This window comes from Emys orbicularis, chromosome 9, assembly GCF_028017835.1.
Source record: "Emys orbicularis isolate rEmyOrb1 chromosome 9, rEmyOrb1.hap1, whole genome shotgun sequence".
NCBI lineage: Eukaryota > Metazoa > Chordata > Testudines > Emydidae > Emys > Emys orbicularis.
Genome location: NC_088691.1, coordinates 66,344,062 through 66,367,340, shown reverse-complemented (window position 1 = coordinate 66,367,340; position 23,279 = coordinate 66,344,062). Strand labels below are relative to the sequence as shown.

General features: G+C 40.7%; 1 protein-coding gene across 1 annotated transcript in view; it reads left to right on the top strand.

Moving 5' to 3' along the window:
- Positions 1–23,279, top strand: part of SLC25A36 (solute carrier family 25 member 36) — a 59,037-nt gene that overhangs the window by 15,896 nt on the left and 19,862 nt on the right. Inside the window, exons 2-3 of the mRNA XM_065410753.1 lie at positions 7,042–7,212; positions 18,975–19,052. Coding sequence (XP_065266825.1) covers positions 7,042–7,212; positions 18,975–19,052 — 249 coding nt within the window. The remainder of the gene's footprint in view (positions 1–7,041; positions 7,213–18,974; positions 19,053–23,279) is intronic.

Here is a 23,279-nt window from a genome sequence, read left to right as displayed (position 1 = left end):
AAATGCTGCAAGAATCAAGCCCAAAGAGAGTTCATTTTGAACTCTACAAAATTATCCCACGCAGAGTAAGTTGGGAACGGGTGGAAATAAGGACACCAAATGTAAGCCCTAATGAAAGAAATGTGTCTGATTTTTTTAATTGAAAGCAATGGCTGAAACTCCATCTCTAAGTGTCTTGTTGGATATCAGTGTCACAGCTTGCATTATGGTATCAAATAGCATGTGTGACGTTGTGCAGTCTATATGGTTTTATAAAAACATAAGTGAATATAATGTAACTGGGATAGTTTTATAAAAATTTGATAATAAGTGACTATAATGCAAATGGGATATGCTTCGTGCAAAAGGTCTCTTGTAAGGTATCATTACAAAGCTCATAATCTACTGAGTGTGATCATCCTATTTGTAGAAATGTACCACTCTTGTATCTAAAACTAGAAATATAAAACATAACTCTGAGGGCCTATTGTAATTATGTAAAGTGTGGGCCATTAATGATGGTTTGGAATCTTGATGACTCCCATTAACAGGACCATTATCCGCAGATGACTGTGTTTACCTGTTAGTCTTCCTGTATATGTGTGTGCTGGCAAGTGGGCAATGAAGTCTTGCAGTGACGTGATCATGTCACCTGAACTGGAATCCATCTTTAACCTGGTGCTTTTCCAGTGAGGGGGGGTGGAAACCCAGAGGGACAAAGGGTTCCCGCCTTATGCAAAAGATATATATATAAAGGGGTGGAAGAGAACAGAGGGGGAGAGGAGCCACCATGAAGAATCCCCTAGCTATCACCTGAGCTGCAACAAGAGCTGTACCAGGGGAAAGAATTGTGCCCAGGCCTGGAAGGTGTCCAGTCTGAGAAAAACTTACTGAAGCATCTCTGAGGGTGAGATTATCTGTATTTAGCTTGATTAGACATAGATTTGCGCATTTTATTTTATTTTGCTTGGTGACTTACTTTGTTCTGTCTGTTACTACTTGGAACCACTTAAATCCTACTGTCTGTATTTAATAAAATCACTTTTTATTTAGTAATTTGCTCAGAGTATGTATTAATACCTGGAGGAGCAAACAACTGTGCATATCTCTCTATCAGTGTTATAGAGGGCAAACAATTTATAAGCTTTATGCAGGGCAAAACGGATTTATCTGGGTTTAGACCCCATTGGGAGTTGGGCATCTGAGTGCTAAAGACAAGCACACTACTGTGAGCTATTTTCAGGTAAACTTGCAGCTTTGGGACAAGTGATTCAGACCCTGGGACTGTGTCTGGAGCCAGACGGGAGTGTCTGGCTCAGCAAGACAGGGTGCTGGAGTCCTGAGCTGGCAGGGAAAACAGGAGCAGAAGTAGTCTTGGCACATTAGGTGGCAGCTCCCAAGGGGGTTTCTGTGATCCAACCCGTCACAGCATGCTACTAACAAGGGTCACTTTCAGGTGGCCTCAAATCACCTCTAACACCAGCCAAAGAATGAGGTGATGATTTTAGCCTTAACTTTGTCTGTTTCCTTTTTAAATGTATTTGTACCTTAAGATGAGAGATGGTGATGGGAATGAATCTTTTCTCTGAATGTGTATTGAGACCTCTTTAACATGCCATTAGCTTATTTTATCAGTGCAGCTGGCACATCTGTATACTAAGAGTGTTAGTGTTTGTACAAAGAAAATTGTACACAGTTGCTGTTTATTTGTAGCTTTCATAAGACATACAGCCCTCTCTTTGTTATGTACTTCTGTGTACACAACCATCCTAACATATGTTGGCAGCTGTGGAGGAGAACTCTTAATGTGATGCAAAATAGAAGTTTTCAGTTCAAAGATCCTCCTCCTATTCAACAGGACTAAAGAGAGAGGGAGAGGATAGTCTTGTGACTAAAGCACAGTCTGTGAGTCAGGAAATCACGGCTCTGTGTCATGTACTTCTGGTATGATCTTGGCTCTTCACCCAATACCTCCATGCCTCAGTTTCCCTGTCTATAGAAGTTAATACTTGCATCTCTCCTAATGGTGCTGAGACTTAACGGTTGTATAGTTCTTTGACTGATAAAGAATAGCATGCCCTGCATCAGCAATAATTCATATGCAGAGTGTTTAAAAATCTACACTGCAGACTATAGCATAGGTTATATGAGTTTATTATGCCAAGCATTCATCATATATGCTATAATTTTAGAAATGAGGCAATCTACAATTTTTTTATCCTACATCCATGTAACTGTGAGAGGAGAAAATATTTATATCTGTCTGATTAATGAGTAAAATTCAAAAAGCCTCTTAAAATAATTCACTGTAATAGTTCTTGTCTGTTCCCCTTTCCTGTACCCACTTCTAAATTTCTAAAAACATTCACCTACTCTGCATTTAAATGATTTGCCTGCACAATTCCACTTAATCTAAAAAGAGGCACTTTTGCTGTATATTGCTTAAAAAAAAAAAAAAAAAAAAAAACCACCTCAAACCACAATACCTAAATATTGAAATAGCTATATTTGTTTTTTCCCCTTATTTTGAAAATAACTTAATAGATCAGTGGTTCTCAACCTTTCCAGACTACTGTATTTCTTTCAGGAGTCTGATTTGTCTAGCATTCCCTCAGTTTCACCTCTCTTAAAAACTTGGGCTTTGGCTTCAGCCCCATGCAGCAGGGCTTGAGCTTGGGCCTGGCGACCTATTAAAACAAACTTGCCCACAGTTTGAGAACCACTGATATAGAATATAGAACAGTATAAAAATCATTGTGTGAAATTTTATTTTGTACTGAGTTTGCTAGTGCTTTTTATGTAGCCTGTTGTAAAACCAGGCAAATAGCTAGATGAGTTGATGTACCCCCCTGGAAGACCTCTACGTACCCCCAGGGGTACATGTACCCCTGCTTGAGAACCACTGGAATAGATTATTTAAACGGGGGGGTAAAAGATTTTCTAGGCAGGTGCTTTGAATACCAAATTTCATTCCATTTAATTTCTTTTCCCCTTCAGCAAATAATTAAAAAAAAATTGAATCAACATAGTCTAAACTTATTTGAACAAATATGTGTACTAGTTCCTAATTTAAATTACTGAAACCTTCACAGATTAATTACTTGAACTTGATAAAGTACATAGTAACAATAAAGAATCCTTTGTAGTTTTGAATTTTCTAAAGCCTGCAACTTTAACTTTTTGGGAAAAATCATTTTAAAAAACCTTACTTCAAATGTGTACTGCAAGGTATTTTTGAAAACCTTGTTAAAAATCACTGCACAGATTTTAAAAGGCAAGACAGGATGTTTTACAGCTAACCTTTGGTTGGGGGTGGGGGCTGGCACAGATTTTCAAATTTACCACTTTTCCAGATTTTTAATTGATTAAGCAGTGAAAAGACAAATAATTTCTCCAATCTTGTAAAACTGTGAAAGTTTTACATAGTTAACAAAAAGATTGGGCAAAAATAGTATGAAGTAGGTGGCATCCAAACGTTAAAATCACTATAGCAGCCTTACAAAGTCCCAGGGATAGCGAGTAATACTTAATACTGTTTGGAGGAAAGGCTGCCAGACTTTCAGATGTCATCACATAACCTCCGCGTGTGAACTACAGAAATTGTTTACATGTAGAAGTAGTATTAGCTACAAATATATTCAATATTTTCCTAATACTATTTCTACATGTAAACAACTTCTGTAGTTCACACAGGGAAGTTATGTGGTGACAAATGGGACAGGGGTCCTCCATATGATTGTTGATGAGAGGGGAAGGGATTCAGAAGACAGTCTCCTAATGTGATCCACAAAAGGAAAGTCTGACAATGCCTGGTGTACAGCCCTGGTGCATGCTCTAAATTTGTGAAATAACCAACAGTAAAACCAGGCTGGAATGAAGTTTGTGTGGGAGAGATCAAGATGGCTTCTGATTAGTGTGATTTGATTTTTTTTTTTTTTTTTTTTTTTTTAATATTTGGTATCTTAAGGACCAACCAGTGTGGAATCAAATGCTGTATTACCAGCTTAGTTTTCTATTGGTGAATAATATTCATAGGTAGCCTTTGTGGTTGATAAGGTAATGAATCTGGGTTTGAACCCGGGCCACTATTTAGCAAAGCAAATCCCAGACCTTGGACCTGAAAAGCATTTGCTCCCTGAAAGTATAGCCCTGTTCTTTTACTCATTTGCATCTTAATATTCTGCCCCATTTCTCCTGCATCCAAGAAAACGCTATGTTTCTTTTCCTTACAAATTGAAAGTACCCAGCAAGCAAAAAATCTATGGGATAGAAAGCATAAGTACTCATTCCTTTGTCCTGGCAACGTGAATCTGAAGCCAGTGTTAGAAATAAATTTATTACTATGACTGTAATGAACATTGTATCTTTAGTATTCTAATACTTTGCCCTAGCTAATGTTGTGTACATACCACAAATGGAAAAAACAATTCAGGCATTAATTGTATAAGTCTTTTTTTAACATGGTAAAGCAGCAGTTTCATATATTCTTGATAACTTGATTGTATATCGTTTTGCGTAAAGACAACATGTTAGTTAACATGTTGTAGCATTTAAAATATATTCAGACTATGGATGGAAAATGTTCCAAATGGCATGAAGTAGAGAGTCGGTGCAAAATAAATTGCACCTCCTTTGTAAAGCGCTTTGAAATCTAATTATGAAAAGCGAATATAAGAGCTAGGATAGAACAGGTCTGTTAATGTGTATATATTTGTATGGTTGTAAATAAGAAGTTTTAGTTTTAGAATTACTTTCACTACCAAATGAAGATATGTGAAGTTAATTTAGTAAGCTAATATTCTGTCGTACTTCCCTAGGCCAGTAGTTTTCAACCTGTGGTCCGTGGACCACTGGGCGTCCGCAGACTGTCTAAGATTCCCAAAGGAGTCCACATCTCCATTCCAAATTTTGGGGGCCCACAAATGAAAAAAGGTTAAAAACCACTGCCCTAGGCTATTTTAACTTTTCTATGATGAAAGTGCTTATATGGCCCCATCACTATATTATTTGAACTCCAATTTTGGAATCTATGTAGTATTTAATACACAGACACTCTTTGTTAGTATGTTGACTCCTAATCCCTTAGTGACTGTGTAGTGACTCAGGGTGCTGAGAATAGACATGATCAAGAAAAATGTGCTTCTATTTAAAACTTGGAAGTGAATTCACTTTAGAGTAATCTTGAAGTTGGAGAAGAGACTGATTGGCTCTGGGGATTGGTAATGAGATACTTCTGGGTCACTCATTTAAATATAGTATTGGTGAAGATGACCAAACTTTTATTATTCCCTGTATAGCTGTTTTGTGAATTGAGTCTAGTGGGATGCAATACACAAACCATAATCCTAGTTGGCATGAATTTTGTGGCCGCCTGTGCAACAGGAAAGGATTGAGGATTCATACAGAAGCTAAACTACGTTTGGGTGGGAAGTATGTCAGTACTGCGGCATAGTGGTGGGTGAAGAAACTCTCACTGTTATCTGTTCTTTGGATAGAGTGGATTTCGTTCTTCTGGGTTCTGGCACCTTTCATGAGCATTACATTATTTTTTTTAGAATCACTGGGTAGTACAGAAAAGTTTTAACTCCTAACGTGAAATCCTGGCCCTATTGAACTCAATGGGGACAGGTTTTCACCCCTAATCATTAAGTGGAACACTATATGGTAATATTAGCAGGTAGATGAAAAGAGCTGTTAAATCAGCAGAATTTTTAAACAATAAAAATTACCAGTTTTGAGACTTTACTAGTCTTTCAACACAAAATATTTGATGGTTAGAATCTTATTCTGAAACTGTTTAAATTCCAAACAATGCCCCCAGTTCTGTCTTCAATAAGCAAGCCCCACTTCTATTGAATTCAGTGGGAGTTCCACAAGTGTAGCTGCAAGTAGAATTGGGATCATTATATTTAATTAACAGTAAGGTTCTGACTTAAATCTTCAAAAATTAGAATGATCAGAGTGAAGTCTAGAACTCTGGATTTATCAATTGGGGGATTGTTTATATAAACTCATCTGGGAAGTGGAATACTATTTAATCCTTTTTTGACATTCTGAGGCATGTACTTTTTCAGCAGTGGTAGCAGTAAAGAAACATTGGTGTTCTTCATGCCCTTATCATGATTCATGGACTTTTTATTTTTACTTATTTTCCCTGAGAGGTTTTTTTGTGTGCAGTGTGCAATGAGCAGATGGGTATGTAGATATTAGTTAAAGCAATTATTAGCACCACACACTAGGATGACTCCTTTACAAAACTGCCAAAATGTCATTTACTTGGCTCTGTTGTGCTATGGAAGGGAGGAGGAGGAGTGGTGCACCACTTCTCAAAGCTGATTGGCAGGACTGTACAGTGAAACTTGAAAAGACCATGTTTCTTTCCATTTCTAACCAGATAAGAAGACTTTCAGTTTTCCAGATTCAGGTCCATTGTGGTCTGTTCTCTGAACAGTAAATCTACTTCCTTGCCTTGAAGAAGTGAGCCAGTAAATTGTCAGAAGACTATTGCTTTTCCTGCTACCATTGCCAAAATTTAAAGCGGAGTTTTGAAATAATCTGGAATAACATAGCTCTTAACATTTTGCCTTACTACTTTCTTTACCTCCCCTCCAATTATCTGTGTATAGTGCTAATATATTGTGTACATATCCTCATATACACACCCCAGTTTTTCACATTGGGAATGTTAACAGCTTTGTTTTGATCAAGAATGCACCAAAAATTAGGAAGAGAAGGTTAAGTTTCAACCATAAGAAGCTAAACATTTTAGACATCTTCCAGAGCCAAGTTGAACTGCATGCACTAAAGGTAGTGCACTTTTGCACCAATCTGAGTTATTTGTTTTGGCAGTTAAAATTTTCACTCTTAGTTGTGGGATTAACAAAGAGAAGTTGATTAACTGGTGTCACTAGTTCAAGGGCATGTAGTAATAACTACACTACTATCATGAATTCAGATCATTGTTAGCTTCTCCATCACCATGATCCTGAGCCATCTTCTGTTTAGCTAATGTAATGACCTTTCTAGTTCCTTCAAGGCTTAGAATCTTATTTCTTTTTGCAGATGTGGGGGTACTGTTGGTGCAATTCTGACATGTCCGCTAGAAGTTGTGAAAACACGGCTGCAGTCCTCCTCTGTTACTCTCTACATCTCTGAAGTTCATCTCAGCACTGTGAATGGTGCTAGTGTCAATCGAGTAACTAGAGTATCTCCTGGACCTCTCCATTGTTTGAAGTGAGTATTATCTGCATGTTCCTGTTCTTCTGATCCTTTTTAATTTTCATGGGGTATTATTGTTTTTTCTTTAGAGATAATGTCAGACAACCCCTAACTTTTTGCCGTCTAAAACAGTTGATTTGTGCACTGAGGTTTTTGAATGTAAGTTCTTTACAATGTAGTCAGGCTACAGTCTCCGCTCCATAAATGGTTATCTAAATGTAACATTTGGTCATGCTGTGAGAGAATAAGATCAGACTGGAACTTCAGCCCCAGAAGAGCTGATTCTTATACCTAAGGAATGCCAAACATACAGAATGCTCCTAAATATGCATTTTATTTTCATGACATTATGTTCGCACAAGAATGTTTTCAATGACCTTGCTAGCCAGTCAGAACCCCTGTTTCCATGTAATTTTTCAGATGACTTTGATAGCCAAAGAGCTTCTGATCCAGGGAGGAGTCCAGGACCCTAATACAACATGACTTGGAAACATGGTTATCCCTTGTCCTTTCTCCTCTGCTTATCTCTGATAACCAAAAACTTCATGGTGGTTAGAGAGCAGCTAAAGAATCTCTACCCTGCTTCTATCAAGATCTGGAAAGCTGCTATTCAATTTCCCAACACTTTCTGTTATAGGTGTATTATTGAGGTTGCCTGACACTTCCCTTTCTATGATCCTGTTTTCACTTGCTTACAACTTTGCAAAATTTTAACTACTTGTGCTGAAATTTTCCACACTTGGGTGTCTGTCTCAGGCTGGGAAAAATATGTTGTTTTGCACACGTTAAAAAAAAATAAAAAAATCTGGTGAACTTTTCTAGCGACCTCACATTGTGGAGCAAGAACTTCAAATTTGGTAGGCATTTGTGTCAAGGACGTGCCTTAAATTTATTACTTTAAATTTCAGAATAGCAGTAATTTTGTATTCCTGCCTACAAATCAGTATATCAAAAGATGGATATATGTACCTGAAAGGGATCATACCCGGAAGGTTCTACTCTTTTAGCAAGAAAGCCCAAGTTCTGAATGAACAAATACGGTGAAACAACATAGGACCCAAACCCTGAATCTAACCTCTCGGGCAGCAGACTAGGCTCTAGCATCAAGTGGTGGTGCTGCTGCTATTGGATGGATAATAGCAATGTTCCAGTTTGATAGACTGGGCCTCTGATACTGTCCAGTTGTTAATTATTTTATAAATGAATGATGTTCCTTCCCTGATTGTTGGTCTACACATTACAGGTGAAACTCTAGCTTCATTGAAGACCATGGGAGTCTTGCCACTGACTTCAGTGAGGCCAGAATTTCACCCTTCATGTCCTAGGTTAGTAACAGATAGGCTGCATCTAAATCTTACTCCTGGGGACATTCTGTGCCAAAAAATTAAAAATTCGGCACACAATATTTTAAAATTCTGCTAAATTCTGCAAATCTTATTTGTCAAAATAACACTATATGTAATCAAACCAGTTTCAGTTTATTTTGGTAATTTATTTCAAAATATCTGTCAGCAAGTATGTCTTTAACAATACACACAAATTCCCCCAGAAGTAGAGAGTTAAAAAAAACACAATGACAACCCAGTTCCTGTTTCTCTGCTCCCTTTCTCCCTCCCCCCCCCCCCAAGCCCAGCGACGGTGCCCCCACAGCCAGTACACCCACACACCCCTCTTCCCCCAGAGCTCAGCTGTGGGGTCCCCCTTTGCCCAGATACCCGCACCCCCTCTCCCTCCGAGCCCAGCCATGCCCCCCCCCAGAGCCCAGACACTCATGCCCAGGGATCCAGAGGGAGAAACAGCCAGATGCTTGGTCCCTAGTTTGCATGGAGTTTCCTGCGCACCGCCATCTCCTTCTCTCAGTGTGTGCTGGGAACTACAGCTTCCAGGAATCCTCTAGCTCCCTCCCCATCCCACCTGCAGTGTCTTCTATGTGTGAGCTAGGCTCTGCTGGGTCCAGTGGCCCTAGTGGTGGCCAGCAGCACTGCAGCCCGTTTCTGTGCGGGAAAGGAAATTCTGCACACACAGAATTCTACAAAATTCTTCATTGCACAGTGGTGCAGAATTCCTCCAGGAGTAAAATCTAGAGCTTTCAGCTTCTTAGGTGGGTTATGTGGCAGAGTCTCAATTTAAGTATAATTCCATGGAAAAGTTGTAATTGATGCTAATGTTCATAAGTTGCATAGAAAGAACAATTCTGGGACTGGGAAGCGATGAACTGCTGTCCTCTGTAAAGCCTTGCAACCTGACCTGAACCCAATGGTATCCGACTATTAGTATTGTGATTGGGTTGGGTCAGGTCATCTCTGATCATCTGCTCCTGCCTGTGGGCTCGCCATAGTGGCAGCTGCATGCCCCACTCCTACCAGCCGCCACTTGCTCATTGTGCTCTACATGTGCTGTGGAGTGAGTGGCTCTCACTCCGTAGCGCACACGGTGCAGTGACGTGTCAGTGGCAGCCAGGAGCAAAGCACACAGCTGCCACTATGCCAACCCCCCAGGCAGGAGGTGTTTGGAGACAGATTGCGGCCTTAAGGTGTGGGGAGCGGGAAGGCCCCAGCAGGCTGAGCCCCAAGTTCGTGCAGGTTCGGGGGAAGTCTATTGAGTTTGGGTTGGTCTGAAAATGTCTCGACACTCTTGGATCAGGTACGGGTTGGTTGTGCTCAGGTCAGTGTTGGGTCCAGCTTGGGCTTTAAAATTAGGCTTGTGCAGAGCTCTAGTGCTGTAGTCTTTTCTCTTAGCACCTTGAGAAGGTGGGCAAAGGAGTGTTAAGTGGGAGACCCACAAAAGATTGTTCCTGTCTTGTACCTCTGAGATATTTCAACAAACCCGTTTCTGACAATTTAGTACATCTGAAGTCTCGTGAGTCTGAGATGTCAATCCTAGAGCATCCATCAGTAGAAGGAATTATATAAAATATATACATAGCCAAGCTAAGAATATGGTTAAATTTAATTGAGTTCACTCTGTCAAGCAATATGACAATATTTACAAACTACTCAGCTCAATTTTCAAAAGAACCTCCATGTCTAACGTGTACTTTTAAATAGTTTAGTATCTGCACGTATACAGCTGATAGATTCTACATGTCCATAACCCACTGCTCCTAATGAGTTTTGTGGATGTGACAAACCGTATCATAGGCAAACTACTTTTTGACTATCAATTGCATAGCTATTAGCAATGCAATTTTTTTCACATTGTCGTTCAAAGAGTTAGCTTCCTCTTTTGTTTGCTGTCAGCAATTAAGTTAATGCAGTAGTTCTTATGTGCTTTACATGAGCTTGCTTCTCTTTAGAACAGTGGTTCTCAACCAAAGGTCCAAGCAGGTTTCAAGGGATCCTCCAAGCAGGGCCAGTGTTAGAATCGCTGGGGGCCAGGGCAGAAAGCCAAAGCCCCACCTTATGGGGCTGAAGCCTGGGGCCTCACGGCCCGCCACCTGGGGCTGAAACCAAAGCCTGAGCATCTTAGCTTCACAGTTCCCCCTGTGGCAAGGGGCCCCGGGCAATTGCCCTGCTTGTACCCCTTAACGCCAGCCCTGGCTTTTATACACAGAAAATCAGTTGTCATGGCACAGCTGATCCGTGGAGTTTTTATAGCACGTTTAGGGAAGGGGGCTCAGAAAGAAAAAGGTTGAGAACCCCTGCTTTAGAACATGTTGGAACTTATCCTGATCTATATGGAATAAAATGTAAAAATTGTTGCCAAAGTTAAAATGGATAATAGCAGATTTTTAAAGGGTACCTTAAAGTGCAATCAGTACTGGAATAATTTGGGTTACATTTTATATAATATATAGATATATAATATAATATAATAGATATATCAATTCAATTTAGCATACTTAGTTTCTTTTTGTGCCTGACACACACAACTAGTGAACTTGGAGCCTCATTTGTGATTTCATATATTTAATAAACCTAGGTATGTTTGTTCTTGAGCCTGATTGCCCCAAGAAAGCACCAGTGTATACTGGAGCTTGTTTATGTGTTGTCAGAAGTCTTCAGACATTAAAATATTTAACATGTGGTTACTTTTCTTTTATTTAAAATTTCCTTCTAGTTTTAGGGGTTGATTTCTGTCTTCTGTTCTGCTAGCATGCTATGTCTGGCAGACATAAAGTCTGATTATTATCTGACACCTGTGGGGAAAAAAACTGGTGTAACGCAGTTGCTCAATACAGTTACTTGTGAGTTAAGTGACATCAGATGCAGATTACTCTTGGGGGAATTCTTCACCACTGCGCATGTGCAGAATTTATGTCCCCTGCAGATTTCTTTGCTTCCCCGCAGAAAAAGGAAATCCACAAGAGCAGTCATGCGACCCTCCCCAGCAATATGTTTCAGGTGCCCAGGGCAGCCAGCAGAGAGGTAAATCACTGTGGGGAAGGGGGCTGGACTGGGGAAGACCCAGCTGGTGACTTCAACTCTGCCCCGGGCTCAGCTGCTAGTCCCAGCTGGGCTGGGGAAGATAGGACTTCCTCTTCCCCTGCATGGCATCTGGGGCCATGTCAGACCCACTTCCAGATTTCTTCCCCAGCTGTAGGAAGCTCTTCAAACTCCTTCCCCCTCCCTCCCGCATGCTTCTTGCACCCATCGCTCCTCAGCTGCAGGGGGAGGGATCATTGTACAAGGAGCTGCTGCCCCATCTGCCCAACCCCCATGCATCCAGACCTCCTCAAACCCAGACCCTCCTGCCTAGCCTCACTCCCTCCTCCCACACTCAGAACCCCCCGACGAGCCCTACTCCCCCTGCATCTGGACCACCACAATGAGCCACCCAGACCCCACCCTACCGAGCCCCAGCCAGCTGCACCTGGATCTCCATGCCACTGAGCCCCACTCCCCCAACATCTGGATCCCCCCACTGTGGCCCCCACACCCAGACCCCCTCCTGAGCTCTATCCCCCCCCCCCCCACTGAGCCCCAATCACCTTCATCTGGACCCCCCTGCAAAGTAACATTACCATTGCACCCAGAACCCCCCAACAAGCCCCTGTGCACCCAGAACCCCCACACAGAACCCTCTCAATCCACATCTGGACACCCCCAACACTAAGCCCCTCCACACTTGGATCCTGCCTTGCTGAGCCTGCCTGCCCGCCCATACCTGGTGCACCTGGCACAGAGGGGCAGGGCCCTGGAGAGTTTCTGAGGCAGGCCCTGTCCTTGCACTGTGTCAGGGTTTGGTGCAGCTCACTGCTGACTCTGTGTCCCGGGGGGCGGGGTGGGAGGTGCACAGTGATCTCCCACCTCTGTGCAGCCAGTGAGTGGCCTGTGCTTCCCAATGCCATGCTGGAGCCTCCACATTTATTTGACAAATTTTGCAGAATTTTAAAATATTGTGTGCAGAATTTTTAATTTTTTGGCACAGAATGCCCTCAGGAGTAGCAGATGCATAGGTTGTGATGTCAAGAAGTTCTGTGCACCCTCAATGTTCATTGTCTTCTGTACTTTACAGCAGTTATTCTCAACCTTATTATTTTTTTTTTCTTTTGCCGACCCTTAAAAAATTTCGATTGGAGGTGTGGACCATGTTGGAAATCTGTTATCTGTATATATAGTTGAATTCTTCCATCAGTTTTCAGTCTGTCTTTTGCACACACCCCTTAGAATGGTCCGTGGGCCACAGGTTGAGAACCGCTGCCTTACATAATGAGCCCATAGTGCCACAGTTACTCAAGGTCTCTGCTAAAATTTGAAAGTTCTATAAATATTGAAACTTTGCCTTTAGCTTTAGTTTTGCTAGTAACTCATATTTTGTGGGATTGTTCACTCTGCTTTTGTAAACCTCATCTGGCTGGATGTTAAGAGATACAGTCAACTTGAAATCTAATCCATTTTTTTTAAATTGGGTTACAAGTAGTTTAAGTTATTATAACTGTCCCTGAGTATCCTTGCCACTTTTACCTTTTGTCTTCCAATTTTAAGTTGTTGTTGTTGTTGTTTTGGGGGTTTTTTCTCTCCCCGATTGCTATGTGAAAAGCCCACACAAACAATGGGGAAAACTGACAAACTGTGTTCAAGGAAACAGTAAAACTGACTAGATACAATGTGATGTCAATTGCATAAGTTAAACAACAAATAATAATGAAATATTTCCTTCCCCCCATTTCAATGATTATTATCTTAGGGTTACAAATAACTGTAGCGGGTAGTTAAAATTTTCAGAAAGAAATGTGAGTTAAGTTGACAATATTCCTTAAAGGTCATCCCTGATGTAGCTCTCTAAAATTTGCTTTTTACCAAAATATTTTAAGCTGATTTTTATCAATGGATGACTAGCAATTTGAATCTAGCTTTAGTTATTGTTTGTCCAAATGCAACGTTTTCCCACTGGGTGTGTGTATATGTGTATATATAAGTAATTGAATTTAGACTCCCAGGATAGCTCTCCAGAGATCCTATTGTTGCTCTCCTCAGATGAAAGCCTGAGTAAAAGCCACAGAAGCACTACTGAGTGGGAAATTTAAAGAGATATTTAAAATTAACCAAAACAAAAATTCAGTTTCTGATGGGACATCCTTTTAAAACAGTATGCTGTTCTTGATTTGTATTCAAGTAGTATCTACACACACAGTGAGGCAGTCCCTGTCCTACAGAGCTGACAGTTATAAATGGATAAAGGATAGGAAGGGAATAGAGGCACAGAGAGGTAAAGTGACTTACCCAAGGTTACAGAGCAAGTTGACAGAAGTCATTGAACCCAGGTCTCCTGATTCCCCATCTTATGCTATATCCACTAAACTATTCTGCCTACCAACATGTTATGTGGTGGGATTTTTTTTTAAATAATCCTGTTGCCAGTTTATAGTGGATTTCTTGTTAATATTTATAAGGGTCCCTTATGCAGAGGAATGACGAAGGCCCTGATTCTGCATTTTGCTCTTTGGGCAGACCCCTGCACCTGTGCAGTGCCCCATTGGCTTCAGTGGGACTCTCTACAGGAGTAAGGGTCTGTCTGTACAGATGAGATTGCAGAACCTGGCCCTGAGTGTACAGGCAAAACCATGACTTGCTCAAATGCATGAAGTAAACAAACTAAAAAAGGAGAGAAATGTGTGTAGTCTTTTTCTTTTAGCGGCTATAACCTATTCAGACAGAAGTATGTTTTTCTCAAATTCATGGTGGCCTTTAAATGCAACTAGCATGGCTGACCTTGTGTTGTGAAAAAATTAATCAGAATCATGTACAAACTAATCTTATATCTACACCCCTGCCTGACACTCTACAGATCTTCCCAGGCTGCTGCTGCTGTAAGAGGCAGCCATAGAGGCCAATGCATATGTGCCTCCTCTCCCTGAGGTTCCAGGTTATCTCATCAGCAAGGATGGGGCTTCCTATTAGAACCTAGGGTGGGGAGGGGTGGGAGAACATGGCCTCATCTCACAGATGAGATTAAAATAAAATAGCTTATGTATTGATTTTAAATAACTGGTTAACTCCTTGTGACTCTATCTTTCAGCAAGTGAGGCCAATCATGCTGTAGGCTAAAATCCTGCCATCTGTCCTTTACTGATGAATGTGTGCAGAGCCACTTCAGGGGGACTTTGCATGACCACAAGTGTTGGTCCATGAAGATCAGCTTGTAGGAATAGAAACTTGGAATAAATCCTTCAATGTGTTTGGAAATTCTTTTAACATGGCAAATTTGTTTAAGTATATGTTGTTGTAGTGGTTTGCAAAGTATTTTTGGAAAGTGGCTAGCACTCCAGTCATTTCAGTTGAGCACTTAAGAGATTGTGAAATCACATCTAACCTACTCCTGGGGAAATTCTATGGAACACCCCCCCACCCCCACCCCGGCAGAATGCCTGTGTTTCCCTGCAGAAAACATCAGGAAAGCACAATTGCCCCTCCTAACAGGCGAGGCACACGGGGTTACCTGCCACTCTCCCTGCCCCCCTTCATTTCTGCAAGTGCACAGATGCCCAGCTGAAGGAGGCTGTGTCTGGGCTCTGCTGACTCTGCAGCTGAACGCTGCCTCCTGGGTCCTAGTGTCAGTCATGTTCCGCTTCTGGGTGCTGGGAGCCTTCCTGTTTTCTGTGCAACAGTGAGTGCCCATGGTGGGGCTAGGAAGGGAGTGGGGGAGGAGGAGGAAGTGTGGGGAAGAGGCAGTGGGGAAGGAAGAGGGGGGTGAAATGGGGCAGGGGGAGGGGAATGTGGGAGTGAGGGGAGGGGGATGAGGCATTTGGCAGTGGGGGAGTGGAATGAGATGGGGAAGAAAAGGAGACGGGAATCACGGGGGGAAGCAGGAACCCAGCATGCAGTGTCCCCTCGGCAGCAGCTGGGGTCTCCCCGTTAAGAGGCCCATTGAACAGTCACCCTGACAAACCCTATCCCCCTACACCTGGATCCCTGGATGAATCTTGCACACCCAGACCCACACCCCACTGAGCCTCAACCAGCTGCACCTGGACCCCCACCCCATCAAGTCCTACTCCCCTAGCACCCAGACCCCTCCACTGAGCCCCCCAGACTCCTTGCCAGTCCCCACGACCCCACACCCAGACCCCTCCACTGAGCCCCCCAGACTCCTTGCCAGTCCCCACGACCCCACACACAGACCCCTCCACTGAGCCCCCCAGACTCCTTGCCAGTCCCCACGACCCCACACCCAGACCCCCCCACTGAGCCCCCACACCCACATCCCCCCTGCTGAACCCCATCTCCCCACACCAGACCCCCCTCAAGCCCCAACCACTCTCACCTGGTTCCCCTGCAGAGACCCATTGTCCCTGCACCTTCAACCCCCTCAATGAGCACTTGTGCACCCAGACCCCCCAACGAGCCACCCGCACTGAAATAGCCCACACAGGAACCTCTCACACCACACCTGGGCCCCTCCACACTTGGATCGTACTGGGCTGAGCCTGCCCACCCACACCTAATTTGCCTGGATTTGCAGAATTTTAAAATACTGTTAGCATAATTTTTATTTTTTTGGCACAGAAATTCAAATTTTTTGGTGCAGAATTTCCGCAAGAGTACTAACTGTTTTGGGCATGAAGCTGAAATGTTGTCAAACATCTAGGAATGCTCATATACCTCATAACCAAGAGGTATTGTGATTATATAATGCCATTATAACTTTATGGAACACAGATGCTTATTTTTATAAACTTTTTATCTAAATTTTGGGTTCTGTTCTGCAGCAGAAGTTGGGTGATTAGATAGCAAGGGTGAAAAATTGGGAAAGGGGGTGGCGGGTAATAGGCACCTATATAAGACAAAGCCCTAAGTATTGGGACGGTCCCCATAAAATCGGGACATCTGGTCACCCTAACCAGAAGAGTGTGATGGAGTGGACACACTTGCTCAGAATTTGACTGTTTTCAAATGTTGGTATTCAGAATACATTTGAAATCCACTTGAGCATTGTACTTAGTCTAACCGTGCACATTCAACTAATCTTTTGAAACCTTTCCAGACAGGGGCATTTTACGCAACAGTTGAGTTTGCAGAATTGACTAATTCTCTTGTTGTTAACCTGGATGTCAGTTTTGAACAGGAAATGTGCCTGAAAAGTGTTGTCTATATTGAACGGCATATCTAAACTGATAAGCTTGATGTCCTATATTGCAACATTGAGTTGGCGGTTAAAAAAAATATTTTAAAATGTGAACCTCCAGGGGGGATTGCAGTGGCTCTGAGGTTATACTTGCATCTTCCCTGCTTTTTTAAAGCAAGCCCTGAAATTAGCATCAAGGTTTAGGCTTAAATAGTTTTGGTATGGTCAACAATGTGGCAGTTCAGAGCTATATTACCGTGTCAAGAGATCAGAACAAATCCTGTGCTGCCATACACCCTGTGTCGTTTGGCCTGCCTTAAAAGTCACAACCCTATGGGACAAGTATTCAAAATTCTTATATATTGACATTAATTAATTTAAAGTATTACTTTATTGCTCAGTATTTTTTGTCCATTCCTTTGCAAGTCCCGCAAAAAAGTGTGGTGGTCTCCCTCCACCAACACTATTCCCAGAGCCATGCTGATAATGGGCTCAATCCTGCAAGATGCTGAATGCCTTGTTCCCAATCTAATAAAACTCTTATGCCTCTGGTTAACTTTAAACCTGAATAGTCCCATTGCAGTCATTGTGATTACCCATGTGATTAAAGTTTAGTACAGGAGTAGGCAACCTATGGCACGTGTGCCGAAGGAAGCACACAAGCTGATTTTCAGTGGCACTCACACTGCCCGGGTCCTGGCCACCTGTCCGGGGGCGCTGCATTTTAATTTAATTTTAAATGAAGCTTCTTAAACATTTTAAAAACCTTATTTACTTTACATACAACAATAGTTTAGTTATATATTATAGACTTATAGAAAGAGACCTAAAAACGTTAAAATGTATTACCGGCACACAAAACCTTAAATTAGAGTGAATAAATGAAGACTCGGCACACCACTTCTGAAAGGTCGCCGACCCCTGCTTTAGTACATGCTAAAAGGCTTTCCTGGGTTGGGGTCAAAATGCTGAGCATTGTGCAGGAATGATCCAAATGGTAGGCGAAATGGCTCCTATTTAACCTGGCTTTACACCCCAGTAACTTCATTGGGAATAGTTAGGATATACAAATCAAAGAAGAATCTGGCCCCACAAATGCTGAGCCTTAACCCTGCAGTATGGTAGGAGACTGAGGGAAGGGAATAGGGTATGCAGAAGAGCTGTATGCTTTCCAACATATCTGCCCTATCTGTCTTTGTTCATATTATGGTAGGGGAGCCTCAGGCCCAAAATTAGTATTTGTCATTTTCCAAACACAAAGTTAAGTTAAAAATAGGCTGAAGACTGAACACTCAATTGAACATCTGACAGCTCTGTGAATCTTTTGAGCACTAACAATATTTTTTTCACACTTTAGAAGACTTGTATTTTGCTAGAAATCCTGTTGTGCTAATGAAACATAAAATACATTTTTTAAAAATACTAATTTAAGTTGTATGCTGGAGGGAAGGAGGTGTTAGTATTTTTGTATGTAATGTGGTATTTTCCTGTAAGTTTCAGCATATATTTTAAATTTATAGTTTAAACATACTATGCTGTTGTGTGTCTTGTAAAATTGAAGAAATTTTGTTGAAATAACCAGAGATGGTATGTTGGTGTTTGCTTGTTTGTTTTGTGGTGAGTTGTTTGTTTTCATTTGTTTGAGGAGCAGGGAGTGGCTTGCATCTGATTTTTGCCTTCGTTAGATTGGTGACATTAACTAGAGTTAATTTATCCCTAAAATCAGAACCTTTTGGATGTTGGGAATTGCCATGTCCAACTCTTCTAGAGTATATTTTTCTCAAGAACCTCCCCAGGCGTAGTATTTTATTTGGGGATAGGGGTTCGTGGGAGAAAAGAACAATACAATTTAAATCTTTGGTCCCACATTCTGAAAACGATACACAGGAATCTACAGCAAGGTGAATAGTCCAGCAGTAGTAGACAGTAGACATTTGGATTCATTTACTAAAAGGACCCTTTTGTAGCTAGAAGAAAACATTTATATGTTGCTGAGCCTCTAGGATGATCTGTGTTCTTTACACATGAAACTGAGAAGTGTGTGTGTAATATAGCAATGATGGTATAAAGAATTGAATTCACTTTTTGTGCATATTTTAGGAAAATTTGGTTCTTTGCAGTTACAGTATTAAATTGTTAAAAAGAATAATTAGTTTGTACGTAAAAGATGAGCAAAGCTTAAATTTAACTAAACTATAGCACTAATATGTAGGCCAGTTATACACTTCTAATGTATATTTAATGTTTCAAAATCACTTTTTGTTTTCCAGGATGATCTTGCAAAAGGAAGGTCCTCGTTCTCTGTTTAGAGGGCTAGGTCCTAATTTGGTAGGCGTTGCTCCTTCCAGGTAAAATCTAATAATCTGTTCAGTAAGTGAAATAATTTTAGTCTAGTGTTTAAACATGTGTATGTCAAGATTTAAGGCATGGGGGACTTGCTTCAAGTGAACTGTTACATCTGATTTGGAAATATTTAGTAGTAAGGCCACTTTTTTCCCCCCTTTGTATAACTTCTAAATTTGAGAGAAACCGGTTAGGCCACTCCTCTACAGAGCAACCTCCAAACCCTACCGAGCAACTTCCAGATCTGCATCTCTGTATCCACAGCAATATTTGATAGTGCCCGTTTCTGAACTTTTCTGATGTCCAGTTTTGTACACAGTGAGGTATACAGTATTCTCACCTCCAGTTTGCAGGGATGTATGTGTGTATTATGATGAGATAAAAACAAGGGCACCATTTCCTATGATGTAAGGTAGTAACTAAATATACATTTGAAATCTTCAGTTAACCTGTCCTCTTCAAGAGAACAATGGGGAAAAATACTCCTAATACATTGGGCCTGACTCACTCCCTGAGATCTGCTAGTGAAACACAGGTTTTGGGCCTCCTGCAATGGAAAGTCCACTGGGGGAAAGGCACAGTAATGCAAGCTGTCTGCAACCCCCATTTCACCTGGTCCAAGAGCCAGCTAAAGCAACCAAGGAATTGGTGGGACCTGCCAGTGCAGGAGCAGTGTCAGGGCACACAGCCGAAACCTGTTGAGCCCCTGTTGGAACTTAGATCTACCCTACCCATTGGAATCTGATGGGAGGGCAGTAGTGATGCTGACATTTGCCTTCTTCAGGGGTGAATGCTTCTGCTGATGTACCTGTCTTGGTAGGCACAGCATTGTGCAGTTGCACCTGCTGGAGAGACTCAAGCCTCCTATTTTGAGCAAGCTTAAGCAGAAGCTGAGATTCTTTTAAAATGTTTATTAATAATAATTAATGGATGGAAAAGACCCTAATATCACTTCAAAATAGATGGTAGGCTGTGTGGTTAACCCATATGGCTGCTTTCAGTATTTGTACCCTATGTATTTACACTTACATCTTCCTAGTGCTGTCTTACAGTCCATTCCACATATTAATTCCCCTTTGCATAAAGATGCTTCTCCTAAACTCCATTCATTCTTAGCTTCAGCTCATCTCCTCTGTCTATTTTTGAGCCTGCTAACCTCCTGTAGTTTATGGAGTCCCCTTTTTCTGTATCCTTTCCAAAATTTTAGGGGAAGATTTCCAAAAGTCAAAATGATCCCAGATGAATAAGCTATTCTTTCTAATTCACTATTTAGTATAGCTAAGGATCATAATACTGCTGTAAATGTGTTAGGTAAAATTTATCCTTTGTGTGACTTCATGCTTTTACCCCAAGAATAAACTTAGCACATTGTGCTAATTTGGCTTCCATTGTGAGTTACTAGTTCCCAAAATCCTTTTAGGGACTTTGTCATGTAGTCTGCTGGAACAAGAAGTTAAAAGAGCAATTCATTTCCTAGTCTTCTGATTTTTTTAATTTGTTTAACTTTAGAGGACACTTTGTAATGTATATTTTGCTTAATAGCTATTAAAATGACTTTAAACATTTTGAAAACTTGCAGAAAAAAGTCTGTTTAATGCAGAATACTATGTGTTTTTGTTCTGATCACAAATTCAGCACCAGTGCTTGCAAAGGTTTACTAATCCCGCAAGTACTCTTACTGGTCTTTGTATTCCTTATCCAGACAGGTTGTGAGATATGTAAAATTGCATCATTCTGATTATGACCTTGACTGCCCTCATTTAATTTCTGACAAGATTATTGAGAGCAGAATTCTCTTCATCTGCTCGGGTATAAACTTTTAGCTAATAAGTTTTTAGCTCCAGCTGTTTTCAAGATACCAACTGCTAAAATTTGTATAAGAATTCAAAAGAGGGGAGAATGAAGATTTGTAATTAGAATTGTACAAACTGGAGATTGAAAGTCTCTTTAAGTCCTTAAGTCATCCTGAAAATGTTGGGGAGGTTGTCTTGTCCCTAAACACTCACTCGTGCCTCATGGGAAAGCTTTGGATGTCATTCTGTTACCAAACTGATGTATGGGAACTGTTAACTTTATTTCCTTTTACTTTATTTTGTTGTTGTTGGGTATCTGTACAAGAACAGAATCTGTTCTGTTGCTTATTTCTCCACTTGATGTCATGAATGACAGTGTAATTGGCTTCCGTTGTCATGAGCGATGTCCTAATCAGCTACAGGAGTAGATCAGCACTGCAGAAACAGACTCTGTTTTCATGCAAATATCCCTCATAAGAATTGAGAAATTAAAACTTGAAAATATCACACATACAGGAAAGAGTTGTTTCTAAATAGAATTTTTTCATCAAGTTTTCATGAGACATTAGCAATTCTTTGAAGGTACTCTGTTCTTATAATTTTAATTAAATGCTTAGATTTTGTTTGAATAGCTTAATTCTTTCACACTTTCAAAAATTTCCCTTTACAGATGGACCTAATTAAAAAGTTTTTGCTCTACCCCATAGGAATCTCTACTTCATAGCTATTGCACACTGTAGAGTAAATGGCTGATCACCTCACAATCCTTAATGGAATTATCCTCACAACACCACTGTGTTTTAGGGAAATGCTATAAACCAATATTATAGATGAGGAATTGAGACACAACTCTCTGCCCAACATTACTCAAGAAGTCGGTGATAGAGTAGAGAATTGAATTCAAGTCTCTAAGTCCCAGGCTGGCATCCCAACCCCTGGGCTGTCCTTCCCTGCACAATTTTTAGTGGCATATTTTTGCTCTGACCTTGTTGTACAGACCCAACACGTACACCACTCATATACCATAAATTCTGTTAGGTAGTAATGGAGCCTGTAGTGTTAATTACTTTCACACACCAACCTGAAAACTATTATAAAACTATTTCATGTGTTCACAAAATTAATTCTAAATGCAGCTCTGCTGTACATTAATTTTGTTACATGGGTTACTTTGCAATGTTCTCTTTTTCAAAAAGGGGCTCAAATACGGTCGCTTGTTTTTTCCAGTGCTCTCGCTAGAATTGTCCACTTGGTAATGTGTTTAGCTTTATAAATTAGCACATCCATGTTTTTTTCCAGTCATCAGCTTTGTTCAAATACTGTTTGTTTCAATTAAGCATTTGGTAAGTGGCTTTAACAGCAGTTCTTTGTTTGAATAAGCTGTAAAGAAGCTTGTTTCATAACATATACAGCATTACTCAACTGGGTTCAAATCCCATTTAAAAAAATTACACAGCATAAAGCAAGCACTTTATCATTTTGCTGGGAAGAAAAACATGTTTGCATAACTAATGAGGTTAAATTAATGTTTATATTTTCACTCCTGTAGATTTTATGTATGTATTTAAAAATGCACAAGCCTTATCACCAACCTAAAAATGTCACTAAGCATGTATGTTTTCTATTCTTTTACAAAATAAGTTTTGTAGTTGTAACAAGCGAACAGTAACTTTTTAATTGATAAAGAAATTAGTTTAGATGCTAATAAACACAGTTTTATATAACTTTGTATTTGATGCAAATTTACAAAAAATCGTTGCTACTCTTCATTTCTTTTACATGTATTCAGTTAGAAAGTTAAAACACTTATTCTGAGATGTTAAAACAAAACTGAACAAGGAGAAAGACTGGAAGCTGGAAAGGTGGTATTTCCAGTTTACCATGTAAAATTCATGTGTTTAATAAAGCAACTCAGAAGCCAGAAATAAACTTATATCTTGCCACCCTGAGGCAGATCTTACATGTCAATTACAAACGTTTTACTTGTTCTGTCATTTGGTAATGCCATTAAAATGGGTTTACGGACAGCACTGCTTGACACTGCATTGTTAGGGGTGTCTGCAGTAACAACTCCATCTGCAAATTAAGCAAAGCATTGCCACTCAGCATGACCCAGAGACGTTAGTACTCCAGGTTCACAATCTCCTCTTATGTGCACACACCTCCTCTCTCTTTGAGGTCCATGGGGATTGGATGCATTACAGAGGTAATGAGATATGAAGATTGTAAATTGACCCCATTCCTTTAATTTTTTTCTTAATTCTGTTTCATCATTCCTAAATATTCCAACTGCTTTGCAGAATTATGGTTTGAACAGCTTTTTGTATAGCAAGTATATTTTAGTGATTAGCTAACATCTGCTTGCAGTACAGTAGTATAATGAAGCCAGTGTCTCTCATGCATTAGCACTACTTGTAGGTACATCTGAGCATAAGATAC